The sequence below is a fragment of the Mastigoproctus giganteus genome, chromosome 1 (genome assembly GCF_048544385.1).
Source record: "Mastigoproctus giganteus isolate SK-2022 chromosome 1, ASM4854438v1, whole genome shotgun sequence".
NCBI classification, from domain to species: Eukaryota; Metazoa; Arthropoda; class Arachnida; order Uropygi; family Thelyphonidae; genus Mastigoproctus; species Mastigoproctus giganteus.
In genome coordinates, this window is record NC_143575.1 from 114,624,725 (window position 1) to 114,642,662 (window position 17,938).

The 17,938-nt window shown below is 38.2% G+C and overlaps 1 protein-coding gene across 1 annotated transcript in view; it reads right to left on the reverse strand.

Moving 5' to 3' along the window:
- The window catches only part of LOC150091105 (neuroligin-4, X-linked-like), a 641,407-nt gene that overhangs the window by 151,734 nt on the left and 471,735 nt on the right, over window positions 1-17,938 (reverse strand). The window contains exon 3 of the mRNA XM_090374313.1: window positions 2,602-2,787. Coding sequence (XP_090230439.1) covers window positions 2,602-2,787 — 186 coding nt within the window. The remainder of the gene's footprint in view (window positions 1-2,601; window positions 2,788-17,938) is intronic.

The window sequence follows — 17,938 nt, forward strand, 5'->3', positions numbered from 1 at the left end:
CGAATCCGGTTAGTGACGCGAGGAATTTTTATGGCTTTTTCTCACAATGTGGCTCAGTTAGTCGGTCTCAGGCGAGAGTAGCGTGGAATTTGTTTATCCCCGAAACTCAGGTTTTCTTCCAGCATACAGCAAATCGACCAGACAGAACACGCAATTTACAGGCATATTATATACGGCGCAATATGGCCTAGGTTGCTGATGCATTTAAAATCCTACAGCAATATTCGGCCTGCCGGCGAAGTCTAAACAGTTCAATAACGGTGCTCTAAACCCATAAATGTGTTCTTCTTCTTTTTTTTTTTTTTTATTCGCCATCCGGAAAATGTGCGCGCTGTAGTAGATGGCAGCATTATTGCAAATCCGAAATCATGGCGGACTTTAGCTTTTTGCCCGATGAGTTTTCGCAAAGTGCACAGATCTTCTTCTTTGGGGGAGTGCCGTCACAGTTATCATGTATTTTGATATGTTACAGAATTTCCTTATGCCCCGCAGTTTTACAGCGATAGCGACTTCATTTTCCAACAAGACGGCGCTCCGCCATACCACAAAGAAGTTCTTGCATACCTGAACACAGCGTTTCCGTGGAAGTGGATTAGAATAAGAATTCGTCCGATTTTATGGTCTTCCACGATCCCCTGATTTAATTCCTATATATTTTAATCTCTAGGGATTTCTGAAAGACCAGGCCTATGTTTTTCCTTTTTCCAGAAACAATTGTCAAATTTAAACAATGCAGTTGTGAAGCAATCGGCCGCGTTTAGAGGGTTCTATTGTTCTACTGTACCAAATTCTATTTGGCAGAATAGAACGCTTCCTATTGTGCCAAATATGGGAGAAATTTGATTGGATTATAAATGGGACATTTGCAGAATAAATAAATGTGTTGACATTTATCATTGTGTCATGTACCATTTTCACACAATAACGTTTTATTTTTGTAAAAGGGGTTTGTAGTTTTTAAGTTTGTACTTTTTAAGATAGTTTTCCTTATTCTACAATATGAAGTAGCTCTTTAAGAGTCCCCTTTAGACCTCAGAAAAAAGCTAGGAATCTTTGGGACAGAGACTCAAGTGTCAGAAGCATGGTACTGGGTTACACGTTGCTGGTCCACGTTGACTTAATTGATCACACCAAATTACCCACCGTTTAGTAAATTGGATATTTCGGATGTGTACTGCGAACAGCTCATTCCACCTTAACTCATAGGTGCTCAATTCGATTAAAATCTGGTGGCTGAGGAGGCCATCACAGTAGTCTGAGTTCATTCCCGTGTTCCTGAAATGAGTTGGGTAAAACCTTGCCTGTGATATGACTCATTATCCTGTTGGAAGAACCCTTTCACAGTATTCTGCATCCATGTTGGGATGCGATGGTTGGAAAAAAAAAAAATTCTGTCATCCAACAGTTAGTAGGCAGATAAAATGAACACTTGAAGTGCATATTTTATCTGCCTACGTGCTATCGAGGGGTACAATGTGCATCAAGAAAACACAACACATACCATTACACCGCTGCCGCCACAACCAAACTTATATGTTATTGACATCTGATAAGATGGGTACCTATATTCATGCTAATTCGCCATATTCTGGTTATCCCTTCAGAGTGAAAATATTATTTCTGGGATTCGAATTGGGATTGCAAAGTTCCAGCCCAGACAACGTTTTCTCTCAGTCCTCCACTGTCCTGTGCTGCTGTTCAACTCTTACTGTATCTTTTCCTTTTTTTCTCTCTCTCTTTTTTTTTGGTGGACAGGAGTGGCAACCCGATTCGGTGGTCAAGTTAAGGCGAATTATGCATTCTGAAATGCCTCTTTGATTATCACTAGAGCGACTTGGGTTGTTGTTAAGACTAACTGCAGACCTTCTGCTAGCTGTACATATCTCTTTTTAGTTTCCGTCGGCTTCTCGCATCACTGAATTGTTACCTTTCACAGGATCGTTGGTGGCTGGATGTTATTTGGTTATTGGACTAATCTCAATACATTAAAAACAGTCCTACGTGAAAACCCCATCAGAATTGAATTTTCCGAGGTATTCATGCCTACGCAATCTAGCGAGGAATGTTCCATTTCATGATAAGGGATAGTATGAGTAATAACGGTTTATAAAATCGGTTATAAAAAAACGTTTATAAAAAAAATCTATGAACAAATATGTACAAGTGTAGTACATTTTTATTCTCAGCTGCAGCGGTGTTCGCAAATTCAATGTTTCACAAGAAAGATTGAAATTGCAACTGTTTACGAAAATTAAATGTAGCGTGGTATAAGCAAATAGTATATATGGATAACTGATTATTATTTTTTAAATAAAAACTAATCATTAAAGAGGTATCACCGTTCATAGATCAGCATCAGGAAACCTTATGAAGTGCTCATTTTATCCACCTACGCTCTATCACGTAATTATAAAAATAATTCTTTCTTTCCAACGTGAACACAATTTACCAATAGTGGATTTCTCTGCTCAGTAACCTGTTTTAAGCAACTGACTTCTTCCCATATGTATATTTGTACATAATTTTAAGAATATAAATGGACTTCCTTTTTTAAGTTATCATTAGATAAGAAAGTAAATGGAAGTACGCAAATTTGCTTACCTCTTGCCATTGGTGAAATCATCAACAAATTCACGCAAGCAGCACCATATCCTTGACCAAATATCGTTACATTACCCTGATCACCACCGAACTCCGCAATATTTTCCTGAATCCAGTGTAAGGCTGCAACTTGGTCCATAAGTCCATAATTTCCTCGAGCAGAACCATCGAACGCCGGCAGAAAACCTGAAATGGGTATAGAACCAATATAACTTCCTCATGTAATTCCCTAAAATGAAAATACACGAAGCAATAATTAAGTTAACATATTGGCTTTTCTGATAAGATATTATATCGGTCCGAAAGAATACATAATACTCAAAATATTTGTAGCCTGTTCAGAAATGTTATGAAGTATTTGTGTTGCAGAGAGATGTAATAGTAATAGAGGCATGTGATCCAAGAAAGCAAGCGTATGATCTTATATAGCATCAGCCAAAAAAAAAAAAAAAATCACACAACCATTGCCTCTAAAAGTTTGTCCAGTTCCTCCTTGAATTTATTTAAGCTATCAACTTCCACAACAAGGGATTGAAGTCTGTTCCACCAACCAACTACCCGCTGGCTAAAGGCAAATTTCCGCACATCTATCCTACATCTGTCTTTCCTCAATTTGAATTTATTCCCCCTCAGGTTCGTAATGTGAGCAAGCGGAAGAATCTCATCAGAATTCAGCGTGCTCAACCCATTCAAGGCCTTATACACCTCAATCAGATCACCGTGCAGGTGATTAGTCTCCAGCCGCTGCAATTTGCAGAACTTGAGTCTATCTTGGTAAGCGGCCCCTCTTCGTTCCTCTCACCAATCGTGTTGCCCTTCTCTGTACGAGCAACTCTGCGTCCTTCCTAAAATGAGGCCTCCAGACCTGTACGCAGTACTCAAGACGAGGCCTGACGATTGCCTTATACAAAGGGATAACCGCCTCCTTTCCCTGCTAGCAAAATTCTTGTATATCATTGACAATACCCCATGACCTGCTCTGGCAGCCTGTCTGCATTGCTCAGAAAACTTCATATCTGACTGCACAATCGCTCCCATGTCTTTTTCTTTTTCTACCACCCTAATTATAGTACCATACAGTTGGTACGTTCCTCTGGGGTTACTTCTACCCATATTCAGTACTTTGCATTTGTCAATGTTGCTACTTCTGAGCCTCATTTGCCCAAATTTTCTAGATCATGTTGCAGTAGTACACTGCCATTACTGTCATTAACAACCCTGCCAACCGTTGTATCATCTGCAAACGACACTAAGCCTGATATACCTTCATCAATATCATTGATAAATATACAAAACAACAGTGGGCCCAACACCGAACCCTGTGGGACTCCACTAATAAGATTAGTCCACGAAGAGCAGTGTTCATTGCATTGATTACTACTCTCTGTCTTCGCCCACTCAACCACCATTTTATCGATTGTAGCAACTTACCCTTAGTACCATACTGCTCCAATTTGTGCAGTAATCTTCCATGCTCAACAATGTCAAAAGCTTTCCTGAAGTCCAAGTATATAATATCAAAATTTATTTTTTACATCTAGTTCCTTTGTAACCACATCATAGTATCCAATAAAATTTGTCAGACAAGACTTTCCCTTAACAAACCCATGCTGTGTCTGAATTATTGCTGCAGTCTTGTCTAGATGATCCTGCAATGCATCTTGGTCACTTCTTTCACACAAGTACGGATACTCAAAGTTAGGCTATGCAATCACAGTCTAACCGTGATTACCCGTTTTATGTAAATGATTTCCTTTCAGTCCATTAACTATAATGGATAAAGGTCGCTATTCGCCGTAGGCATTTACTCCACTAAATGTCTGAAGATGTCCGTAGGGATCTGCAGCCATGCTGCCTGCAAAGCTTTCCAGCGTCGGAATAGATGACGGTCGCATTATGTTCATACGCCTCACTTCCCGTTTAAAAACATTCCACAGGTGTTCAGTTGAATTGAGGTAATATGAGTTTGGAGTCCAATCAAGATGGGTGATATCTTAACAATTTTCCTCGAACCACTCGTGCACAGTATGGGCCCGATGACACAGCGCATTGTCGTCTTGGAAGATCCCGTTTCTGCCCTGGAAAAATGCAACAAAGCAGGGGGCACATTGTCTTCAAAGAGCTGCCGTTAAACTTCACCAATAAAACGTTGGTCCATACGCACCAAGGAACCTAATTTTTGCCTGCAAGACACGCCCTATAGTAAGCAACCACCGAAACCTGCCTATGCGGCATAGTGAGTGCATTTTCTTCTTGTATAATTTACTGGATATCTGGACTGCCCAGAATTATTAGAGAAATATCGAATCCAAGATCCAAAAAATATAATAATAATCACGGTTTCAAAAACATCCTTAATATTACTACGTGGAATTTGTTAAAATAAGAACTATTATCAGAATATAAAGTTGACACTTTTTAAACTTAACTTGTATTTAATGTGGATGCAATTTTACTATGTATGTCATATACAAATCTATTTGTATAATTCGTTTTTATCATGGAAGCTAATTGTTATAAACTCTTCGACTACAGTCTTCATTATTACTGTTCTTATACAACGATCTTATTATATGTAGTGCATGACTATTATATATCGTATGTTATATGAATTTTTTTATTGCATATGCGATTTATTATTTTTTTTCATGTGTTTTTCAAAATAAATGAATATTTTAATGCGACTCTAGTTGAGAATATAAGCCATTGCGCTTAATAATAAGTAGACTTTAGTTTCCTGTGTCATACGTATCTGAAGTTATGTCTATATTTAAGTAAAATAGCTGTGTTAAAATTTTATTTACTCTGACTGTAAAATAAGCAGGCATATTATCGTTACAATAAATAGTCTAATAAATAAGAACACCGTACTATTCTATTTATATCCAAGAATTATATTGCATGGAAATAATTTTGTAAATATGCAAGTGTCTTTCCAGTTTCGAATATAATCGAGTTTTACACAAGTGACATTTCAAATCATTTTAACTGTTACTCAGAAAATGCATCAAATGGAATCATTAGACGCAGATAGAAATAGAGGGGGAGAAGGCGGTTAAGTTCCTTTTGAAACCTTGACGAATTTTAAAAATATGAAGGTTACTGCTAGGTTACTCAGATTTAAAATCAGAGTGTATTCCTTTTTTTTTTTTTTTTTTTTACCCACTTATATCAGCAGCTACTGGAGCGACCTGTTTGGTAGCTTCATGCTACACACCCTGGTCAAAAAAAAAAAAAAAAAAAAAGATAAGACAGTCACAGACAGAAGCAATGCAAATCGATGCAAAGAAACCTGTAACATGGTGCCTCATTGAGTATAAAGATGCAAAGGTTGTTCGGCTTCAATAATCTGATGCCGCAATGAGGAAAATCGGATGATCTATCAGACTTCTTTTATAAAGGTCTTATTGTGAGTGCATGTTGAACAGGCAAGAGCAACGATTCGAGAAACGAAAAATATAGTGAAAAAATCAGAATATAGCGAAAACAGCATGAGTCCATGGCCCTGTCCTGCCAGCTGTCAATAATACAGGCTGGTGGCAGCGGTATAATGATGAGTGGAACGAGCTCTTCGGAGTAGAGATCTAAACCATGCAATTTGCAAAAACTGTGGGAAATAATGAAGCTGACATGAACAAGCAACCCTGGAACATACTTGGGTCACCTCGTTGAGCCCGTACTGCAAAGAATTCTGGCTGCTCTGGTAGCTAAAAGGGGCAATTAGGTTGGTGTACCTAATAAAGTGGCCACACAGTGTAAATTTAAAAAATTATGTTTTATTTCTTCCTGCATAGAGCTCATATCTGGGTACCTCTGGATCTTTCAGCGAATATAAATAAATAAATAAATTTTCTCTTTCTACTCCCGGACGACTATATGCTCAGAAGATTTCCCAAGATAAAAAGAATGCAAGAAAGAGCATCGTATTTTGCAATCACTCAGGTTTGAACTACAGTTGCTCAAAGCACGTGTTTTTATGTAGTAACCTTGCGCTAACCACCCACCTACGGCGGCCTGTTGACTATGCGATAATATTAACTGTTGCACTTGGATATGTATAAATGCAACCTTCTTTCAGTTCACTGCGCAATTGGTCTTACAACCATCCTAGACCTTGGAAGATTTTCACCTATAATTAATGAGTTCATGTTGATCGTAACCTAATGGTTACGATCAACATGATATCTGGCATCACTTCTTCTCCTAATGTGTGGAAGTCACGTATAGAGAAACTCTGAAACAATACTGAAATCATCACCGTTAATTTGCCCAGTTCGCTCACAATTACAGCTAATGAGTAAGTTGATGCCCTGTCAATGACTTAACACTGCGCTTAGTGTATATGCAGATCAGATTATTCGAGGTTTTCAATTGATAAAAACTTTTGAATGATAAATGTTGAAGAAACTGAATACAAAAAAATCCTTCAGTAAAGCGCTCTCTGAAAAATATTTTATAAAACTTTTTGTTTGGGTACTATACATAAATACAATGGGTTTTGTATATATTGTCGTTATCTATAACTAATGCCGTGATCTGTGGTGTAATTTTATTGTATTATGCCAGTCCTTTGTTAATATATTTGAAATTATGCCTTTGCGTGATATATTAATATCCCGTGTGTGTGTGTCCATTTATTCCTCATGCACTCAGGAGCTCAGTTTCTCAATGTTAGCTCTAATCTAGTAGTATAGATCAATATAAGGTATAATAAGGTATAGGTATGTTAGTGTCTAACGGCTCCTGGGATTTCTCCCATCTCCGCGGGTGTACATTGTATCGGGGCCAGAGATTTGAAGTGTGTGGGGGTCATGTGCTGTATATTGTGTTGTGCCCTTTGTTCCTCCGGTCTATTAGCCGCCGAGCCCCTAGTGGGACCCGACGTTACCACACCATGTCACGGGGAGGCTGACCGGGTGTACCACTGTAGCTAGAGTACTCTGGCGGGTCCTGCCACCTACTTTCCTGGGATTTCAGTGGCTAGGACCAGATTTGAGAATGAGATGATCGCTGTTTCTTGAGCAACGGTTGTAATTTTAACAGAGCGTAGGGTTGTTCGCCGATAACTTGTTCTAGGGCCAAATAGGTCGGGCAGTAATTTTGATGTTTTTAGATTTAGACCTGTGGAGAATGCGTGTGTGTGTATATATAAATATATGTATAAAGACACACACGCACACATATATATATATATATAAACGAAATAAAAAAAAAAAAAAAAAAAAACGTTGTGCAAGAGAAAAGTAAGGGAGGAAGGCAGAAGACTGGAGGGTAGGAAACAGAAGAAAGGGGCCAATAGGAAAGATGGCCCCTGATGACAGTGTGGCATGCCCAGTGCCTCACCAGAGAGAGGAGTGAAAAAAATCATTCTGTAAGAGAAAAATAGGGGGGGGGGGAGTAAAAGAACGGATGGCAGGAAACAGAAGCCGAAAAAAAAAATAAAAAAAAAAAATAATAAAAAAATAAATAAAAAATAAAATAAAAAATGAGAGAGATATATACTCCGCAAGTTCGGGGTAGGTACAGCTAGCACGGCCAGTTAGTTGGAGCCGACAACTTGCTGGAAATCCAGCAGTGTGAGTGCTGCTATGGTGGATGGGTCATGTTCAGTAAGGTCTAGTTCAGGTGCCGTCATTGGGGCTCCATTTGGTGAGTCTGTGTCGTATCCAGACTGAAGGCTGGTCCAGTAGTCCATCAGAACGAACAGTGGGGGTGGTCAAAACCGGGAGTCCAAGATTGATGGTCAAGTCCAGGGATCGATGCTAGGCCTCTTCTTGATGAAATGTGTCACATCTGGTCGAGAGAAGTTTGTCCAGAAATCAATGATGAGGAATTTGTCAAGGTATGTGCGGACCCTGTCTTTTATTGCACTGCTGGTCAAGTCTTTGCAAGTTGGTCCAAGGCGTTAGCATCCATGGCTCAATGATGCGTAGCAACAATTGGCAGTCATGGTTGTTATGACCTATTGATTCGGATACTAAGGTGGTGGTAGCGCTTTCTGCCTGGTAAATAAGTCCATTGCAAATTGAGTCAGAGCTCGGTAAGTTTCTTCATTCTGTAGGGTGAGGTGTTCTTGATTTTGGTAGTTGAAGCATAGTTTTGTTATTAGGATCCTCCTGAAGTCCTCGTAGATTTCACAGCTGTGGGCAAGGTGCTCCCACGTCTGATCCTCTCCACAGTGGCAGCGGGGTGAGTCTGAAATTCTGAACTCATGTAGTTTTTTCTGGAAGGAGCCATGTCCAGTGAGGAGGTAGGTAGCATAGAGTCCTGGTGAAAACCAGACAGGTGTGAGGGGGTAGGAGGCCCTGACATCAGGGAGGAATCTTTTGGTGACAGCGCCTTTAGTTGATGCCTGCCATCTTTCTTGCCAGGTGTCTGTTAGATGTTCATTAAGTCTCTTCTTTTCAGCGTTTCTATTATTTGCTGGGTCAGTGGTGAAACCTGCACAAGTAACTGCTCTTCCTTTGGCTATTTGGTAGAGCAACCCATGACGAACAATCTCCAGGTCCAGTGGAAGAGATCCAGTGAGGACCTGGAGCGCATGGGTGCTGACAGTGAGACAGGCACGCGAGGACAGAAGGAGAAGAGAGCGCTGGATAGTTCCTAGGCGCGATCTGTTTACTACGGTATTGGCCTTCTTGTACCAGACTCCAGAAGCATAGGTGATAACCGGGATGAAAACTGCCTTATAGAAGAGTGACAGCGTTCTCTTCTTTAAGCCCCAGTCCTTCCGGGCAACTCTTGAGACTTGGGCAGCATACTTCCTGATCTTAATCCTGAGTTGGTCTAGATGAGGAGTGAAGGAAAGGTTTTTGTCTAAGATCAAACCTAGATATTTAAGCTCTGTTTTTAGTTTTACTGTAACACCATTGACCTTGATTTGGGGTGGTCTTCTCAAATCAAGGGTGCCTTTTAGTAGGATCGAATTGGTTTTCTCTGGGGAGATCTTTAGGTTGTTATGCTCTGCCCAAGCTTGAAGGGTGGAGATGGCCTGGTTGGCAGTTGCTTCTAGTTGGGTTCTGTTATTGGCAGAAAAGAGCATGACCAGGTCATCTGCATAGGCCTGGGTTTGTACATTGTTGAGTTTGGTGTTCAGGAAATCATCCAGCACCAGATTCCAGAGGAGAGGCCCCAGGACAGATCCCTGAGGGCATCCCCTGAAGACTGGTCTGGAGACACTGCAGTGGGGAGCAGACACGACAACTCGCCGGTCCTGGAGATAGGTCTTGATGCATCTATATAAGTTTTCTGGGACATGCGCTCTTCGGAGCCTGCCCAGGACGCTGGGCCACCAGAGGGAATCGAAGGCACCAGCAAAGTCAAAGGAGATTAGTAGAAAGTATTTGGAGTTGCAGTTGGTAGCAGCTTCAATAATTGTTTCCAGTGCATCAATCGTGGAGCGTCCTTTCCGGAAACCGTACTGCTTAGGTGAGGAGAGACCAGCGTCATTGTAGTGGGCTTCTATTCTATGGGAGATCATCCGTTCGAGAAGTTTGCTGAAGACTGGCAGCAGTGCAATGGGCCGGTAAGATTGTGGCAGATCATGTGGTTTGGTTGCATTCTTCAATATAAGTCTAAGGATTGCAGTCCTCCATTGTGTGGGATCAATATAATTAGTTTTATTTGTTAAACTTCCAATATTCTACTTTTAAATAAATAAATAAATAAAATCTTTATCGTAAAGTTCACCAGTACACGCAGGTACCAGAACTTTACAATATCCTTCACGGCACCATGCCAGGGGTTAAAAAGCGGCAGAGATAACCTCGCCGGAAGTATACAGATTAAATTATAGGCAGATTATGTATAAAAAATAATTAAAAAAATACAATTCATATAGCAAATAATATTAACTTGGAAGGTTAAACTAATACAAAAAATAAATGACTTAAATAATACGAATTGCGAAGACAATCGATAGTTTCCTTGAGTTCGGTTTTCCGTGAGATTCTTTCCCAGTCATAACGATCTTAAATCAGTTGATAGTTGTGGAGACCGCGTGCAGATCTAGGATGAGCCGTCTGTACTTTTTATCATCTATGATTTTACACAAGTTGGCATCCAGGGATTGAACTAGATGGGATTTTTGATACGGGAGGAAGCGATCTTTAAACAGTAGCCTAGAAGAAAGCTTGGGAGTAGAGCGAAGCGCTGGTTGGGGGATCCGCCAGCAGACGGTGTCCCAAATGTTGGGCACTGAGACTCTCCCAGCGATCATGTTTACGGCGAAGATGAGTCTTCTCTCATGCATCAATGCTGAAAACCTGGTTAACTTCAGCGCTTTGGCCATTGGTATTTTGTTCTGCTGTGGTGAGATATTACACTTCCAGGTTGCCCACTTCAGGAGCGACTTTTAATGGCTTAATTGTGGTGTTTTCAGCCGAGCCCCACAACTCTACTTCATATCCACTTCCGAAAATCATCATCCTGATATACATTTTTATCAGATTTGTGTTCTGAATATGCAACAAGTGTGCGGCAACCCACCCTTTCCTGGTGAATTTGGCACAGAATTCTTCTATATGATGACGGAACCTTAATTTTTCTGTCAAAGATCACACCCAGATCTCTCTGCTTTTCGACGCAGGGGATCAAAACTCTGTCAATCGCAGGCTGAATTACAGTTAGTGTGGTTTTAAGTGAGAATACCATGATGGCAGATTTCTGAGAGTTAATTTTTTAATTGGGATAAAGTACGAAGTGTTAATTTTAGAATGACCTTATTGCCTCACTTTTCTTCCCTGTTTAAGGAAACACTTTCCAACTTTTATTCCTCGTGAATGATTTCCTATTGTGGGTTGTGTTTACGCCGGCCGTAATGAAAGAAAAAATAAAAAAGATGATAGCGGTACTTGCCGCTATTGTGAATCGAACAAAATTGCACTCTTCAGAAAAGCGAACGATGGTATGGAAAGCAATTTGCCCTCCCCTCATCCCCATCTTTTCCACCTTTCTAAAAATTATTCTGTGCATGAGACAAAAACATATTACTTCTTCAAATTACTTAAGTTAGAATTTATTTGAAGTGGAAATTTATCCGGATGTTTTTTTGTGGAGATGAGAGTCAAAAAGAAAGAAAGTGCAACTTTTCTTTAGAATGGCATAAGGTATCCCGTAAATAAAAGGTTAAATGTTTGTTGAATCATTAGTTACTAACCAGAAACAAATTTCGTCCTAAATTTTCATACATTTTTTTACTCTTCTTTGTGTGAAGCATCATGTTATAACTTATCTATGTAGGAAAATTTTTAATGCGCATCGATTTTGCTAAGTAGGTCTTAAATAAGTATACATTAAAGTGTAATTATTCGGACCATAAAAGAAAATGCAATGAATTATTATTTTTTTATTTCATTATTTTACTTTTGAGCTGCTTCAAAAGATTTTTCTGTGCCGAGTTAATACAATAAGTTGAATCCTACCAGACACAAAGCTGATGCAGTCAACTCTCGACGGTAAGATGCAAACAAAATCTTTGTATTAAGTTGCTTAAATCAGTTAAATCAGTTCAGTTAAGTTCTGAAGGAATTTGCAATCAAGAGTTAAGTGGGCATTTATAAAGCTACGAACACAAACTCAAGGATAAAGATCATCAATTTCATCTCTTTTGTTTGTTTTTTTTTTAACTTTCTTATTTCGAGAAAATAACCCGTGAATATTTTACATAAGGAAAAAAACTACGCATGTTTTTTTTTCATTCACCATAACAAAAAAAAAAAACGATAAAATTGTTGTGCAACATCAGAACGATAACACTGATATGCAACATCATTTCCTGAATCATTGTTTCTAAATTGAAACTAAATGAAATATTGGAAAACATTTACAATATTTCATTTCTGGAATTACTGCAGAATTGTTATGGATTCTAACAATTCTGCAGTAATCCCAGCCTAAAGAATACTCGATATGTTGACTTTAAAAGTAGAAATAAAGATAATATTTTCGCCTTAATTTGAAACTATTTGGTGTGGCAGTGGAGTGGAAGTAACTCGTACTTATAGTGCCCCTCAAGGTTGGGCTGTCAGTAGGTTACATTAAAGCAGTTTGCATTTCCAGTAAGCGGTAGTGTTATAAGAGTAACTGAACAGTCTCACTATTTGGACTTCAAAACGTAGCTTGTTTGAGAGTCAGAAGATATCCGCTGACAATGTGCTACTTGTGGTTACAGACTTTTTGATGATTTCCAAACAGAAAACATCCGTGCTACATAGAAAAATCAGAGTTCGAACTTGAAATGAACATTGAACTTTGCAAATGTAGAGTGCCGAATACTGCTCCTTAAAGCAACAACCGGCCACAGTTTCTTTCGTTAGGACAAAAAAAATATGTTAAGATCACCCAGGAATTACGTCATCTACCATTGTGTATTATGTCTTTATTATTTTTGATGATGAAGGGAAAATCATATGGGTAATCACTTCAGAGTTACTTGATGTTTTCTAGTGATTAGCGGACTTCTTGCTGATCAAGAAAAGTAGATCTTGGCTGATGAAGAGAAATTAGACCATGAGTGATGAACTCAATAGCCTTTTAAAGATTACAGAACAAGCCCAGTGTACCCTGTAGCCAACCTCCAAGCTGTCAGTGATCCTGGAATAGAAATCAGCAGTGTCTAGTTCAGTCGGTTCCTTCGAGCTGTCTGCATTATTATTGCTGATAAATTACTTCGTTTATCTCAAAAAATAGCATTATTCTATTGCAAAGCATTTTTCAAGTACTTTGGTAAGGGTTGAAATTGCTACAGTTTTTCTTGGAGTTTCCAGTGGCAGCCATAGGAACTAAACAAGAGCAGTTTTCTTGAGATATAGCATCAGACATTAGTAACATAGAAAACTTCTGTGGGGCGCTAATGCAAAGTTTGATTTCGTCATCCTATCGTAAATTTTATCGATTCGATATAAGAATGTTAAGTGCGTTTAGCAGGGGGTGGAAGGAGCTTTGACTTTCCGGTGTACCACTTCTTAATATATATGTACACTACGTCTCCAGCCGTTGTAGAAAATGTTGCCAGAATGAAAGAAAAAATAAAACAAAATAAGCATGCACTGGTAGTTCCAGAATTATAATGAAAATGTTTTTGAGAACAGCAGAAGTAATTCAGTCAAAGAGTGGTGCACCTCTTTAGTTGCAAATTGCTGAGTAAACATTTTACAAAATTCGGTACCGCTCGTTTTTATTCTAAAATTTAAGTCTTGGAGGGTGTAGTCGATTATGCACGCTGTGAATTGCTAGTGTCATTCTATAACTGATTTCACTCTAAATTTTACTTTATCTATGCATAGCTATCTTTCTCTTTGTACGCATATCAAAATTAAGCATACAAGCTAGAACTACAGTAAACTCTTTAAAATCCGGCACATTCTACAGAAAAAATAATAAATACAGTCCGGAAATATTAAGAAAGCAGTCCGGCACTCGTCGAAAGGATCGAATTGGTCTTTAAGAATCCATGAAAAAAAAAATAAAATAATAATAATAATAAATAATAAATAAAAGTAACATTTCCTTCTTACTGTAGAATAAACTTGCTTTTGCAAAGAGCTGCTCTAGCATTGCACTATTTTCAAACAGATTTGTTTAAAAGATGAAACAGTTACTGGTTATGACAACCTGTTTCAGGACTGACTGGCTCCTCATCAGGTAGTAGGTGGTTTCTAGTGACTACATGCGGCCAAAAACAGTTACAAAGGAGTTGTTGGATGTGCGCTGCCATTCCCTATACGAAAGCAGTCTTCAATGGTGTAATATAGTAAAAATTATTTGTTGAGAGTAGTGCAATACCAGGGCAACTCGTTAAAAAAGCAATTTTTTTTTCTGCATCGAATATTAAGAACGTTGTATTGCACATGAAGTTTAAACCACGCTGTCGATAAACAGGTGAAAGGGCAAAGCAGGCATTATAAATGTCACAGATGTAAATAAATTCTGTTGTTTATGGTTAATATTTATTGAAATGTGCTCTTCTAAAACTGCTCAAACATTATGCATACCTCTTTAAATTCTGGAATCTCTCAATCTCGAGGATGTCGGATTTTATAGAGTTTACTATATCTGTTTAGTAGGTGTAATAGGTATAACTGTTAGGGTATTTCAATTATATAACTAAGGGTAAATGCAACAAAGCGGACATCTCATACATCGGCCAATATAAAGGCATGAGAGCGTCAGTCTTTCGTTTATTTTTAGCCTCAGACTATTTGTCGTCGAGATAATTTTTGTCATTTGGACTAACATTTTTTAATATTATGTTAAAATCAGACCGATTATTACCGTTTAGATTTTACGATTTCCAAATAAATTTAAATGCTGCCTAATAAATTGCTTTTTTATTATTTTTTTCCCCTCAAAGTTGCTCCTGGTCATCGATTTAGACTAATATGGTCATTGTTGTGCGTCATTTCCGAATTACAACGATGACGACGCAAAACACACACTCTCTCTCTCTCTCTCTCTCTCTCTCTCTCTCTCTCTCTCTCTCTCGCTAGAACTCGTTATGTAAAGAGAAATTATTGATCTTTTGCTGCCAACAGAAAAAATTCTGAGTTACTTAAATCTTTAATGCAAGATGGTTATAAACCAAACAGTATAATCACAACTGGAATATTTCATTTAAACTTATCAATTGTGAGCTGATATGGAATTCGGAAATATATTAAGTACGTCATAAAAAAATTGTCTTTGTATAAAACGATATCATGGAAACTAATATATGTATACACAGACACGAATTTCAATAATAATTATATCAAAAACATACTTCGGGGAAATTGATACACTGAAAAATGTTCACTTTAATAAAACTTCTCCATTTTGTTTGCGTTTTAAACTAGACATAACTTATTCTTGCGAGTAAGCAACATTATAACTGTCTCTTAAGGAAGTTTAATATAGTTTTAATCCTAGGTAGCTGCATTTCTGTTAGCTGCAGGCTGCTTGGAGAAATGCATTGAATGTGGGATAAGAAAACGTCAGCGTCTCCAGCTCTAACAAAAAGTCGATACTCTAGACGAGAAGATCCAGCAGCAGCCGAAGTGGATGTATGCTGTCAATATTATCTTCGGAGACGCTGTTTGTCGGTTCTTGATTTCTCAATGGGAACAGTCTTCAAGATGTTACCTCCACTGTCGGTGGATTAAGGGGAAAAAAATTATTTGATGTCGGGTCACCAGAGAATTTACAGAAATGGCAAACACTATCAGAAATCTTGTTGCGGGGGATAGTAACATGGAAAATGCATACATCTTAGAGGCTGCGAAAGGTCGAATCGTCGCTATAGTCGTGTCTTTGCCTAATGTGCTGCACCGTCCAACAGAAAGCTTAGCGTAACGCAATTAGTTTTTATTATTAAGATGCCTTTCCTAAAAAAGTAAAACTGACTCCCTTAGTAAAGAATAATATTTTTTCCTGTCGATAAGCATCGAAGACTTTTTTTTATAAAACGTAGTTTCTATCATTTCACTTGCGAAAATAAAACACAATGAAATAAAATTGTTAATATTCTGTATTATACGAAATATTAATAATAATAACCGTAATTGAATTTTACCGGCTAAATAAAATATCTAAGAATTATACAAACAGGTTAAAGAAAGAAAGAAACAAATTAAAAACCGAACGTTTCAGCTATAGCTGTCTAACCTTTCTCAGTGACGATGTAATGAAATCTAACAGAGATTTTTCTTAATATGCAATTTTAGAACTGATTGTTTTCAATAAAACTTTCGTTCAACTTCTGCTGTAGTTCGTAAGAGCAGCATAAACTTCTGTATTATTGTTATAAATCACGCAGATCGAGTTTTAATATAGCTTAAACTTTTCTCTGAAGCGATGTCTCTTTAGAGTTATTAATGTTTTGTTGTATATCTTGAATTTAAATGAATTTTAAAAGTAACGATTCACAAAAGGGTGCTGGAAGAGATTATATTTCTTAGAAAAGTATTTTGATAGTATTTCCATAATATCTGTTCACTCGCAGCAGTTGTTAATGCAGGACACAGCAGATAAATCGTGGAGCATTACATGCACTCACCAGAGCTAGCTGATTTCCTAAACTTATAATGATTTCAGAGAGAACTTGATAATTTGTAACTCTAGTCTCTCCAGATGCATAAAATCAGTTTAGTAAATTATGAATTTGATTTAAATTCATATGGAATAAATTTTAATACTTTAACTGAGAGGCTCCGACAGGCACTCAAAGAAACGAGTACGTGGTATCCAGTCCCGATTAGTGACACAGAAATCACTCCCAGCTAAGAACTGCAGAAAAGGCAGAACAGTCGTGCTCAAAGACACAAATCCTGCAACTGAAATAACATAAGGCCGATAGGTTCTGTCTCGTACATGATTCAACGTACATCGCTAATGGGCCAAAAAATGTTAGACACACACCTCCTATTTGTACTGGACTTTGTTTAATGCGCTCAGTGAGCAAAGCTTAAATTGTTATTACTAATTTATACAATATTTCTTCCTTATGAGGGGAGCTTCCACCCCTTGACGGGTACTGGTACCAAGTGCAAGGGTGATTGTTATATCCAGCTGTTATTACTGTTGGTTGAGGTACTCTCTGACTATCCTAGAGGTGTCAGGATTGCGACTTATTGGAGTGCCCTCGTCGGTAGCACAGTTGGTAGGATCGCCGTCCTCCACACACCGGTGCAAGAGATCTGTGTTCCAGTTCCATCGAACTGTGACAGACTAACCTGAGTTAGTCTGTCTCAAGCGGGGATACCATGGTTTTCTCCAGGAAACTCGGGTCTTTTTGTCCAGCAAAAAGAAAATGAACCTTAGAGCACAAGTAATTTATAGCCAATATACACGGAACAATATGGCCTTAGTCGCTGATGCTCCTAAAACCCTACAACTACAACAGCCACTGAAGTAAAACTTATTGGTCTATAGCTGGTCATCTCATCTTTTGCACCTCCTTTGTGGATTACAGAGACTTTAGCGCTTTTCTTGTCAATGGGGATCTCGTTCGAGTATAATGATGATCTCATTAACATCTTCAATCCACTCAAATCCAGCCTTTTTTAAGGCAGCATGTGAATATAAATATGCCATCCTTTTAGAGCCTTATCTTTGCGCTCAGCTTCAACAACGGTATTACATGATAATAATATGCATTATTGCAGATTTAGATTCTGTTGATTTTATTTAAATGTATAGAAAGATATCACAGCTGTTATTTTTTTTTATTTTAATTGAATGTAAAGTTGCATGATATTATAGATTCACAAGCACTTTCAAGAATGCCAAGTAGAGCTGAAACCAGCCATATGCCGTTATATCTAATAATTTTGTTTTTATGATGTGTCCCACTTAAGCACGC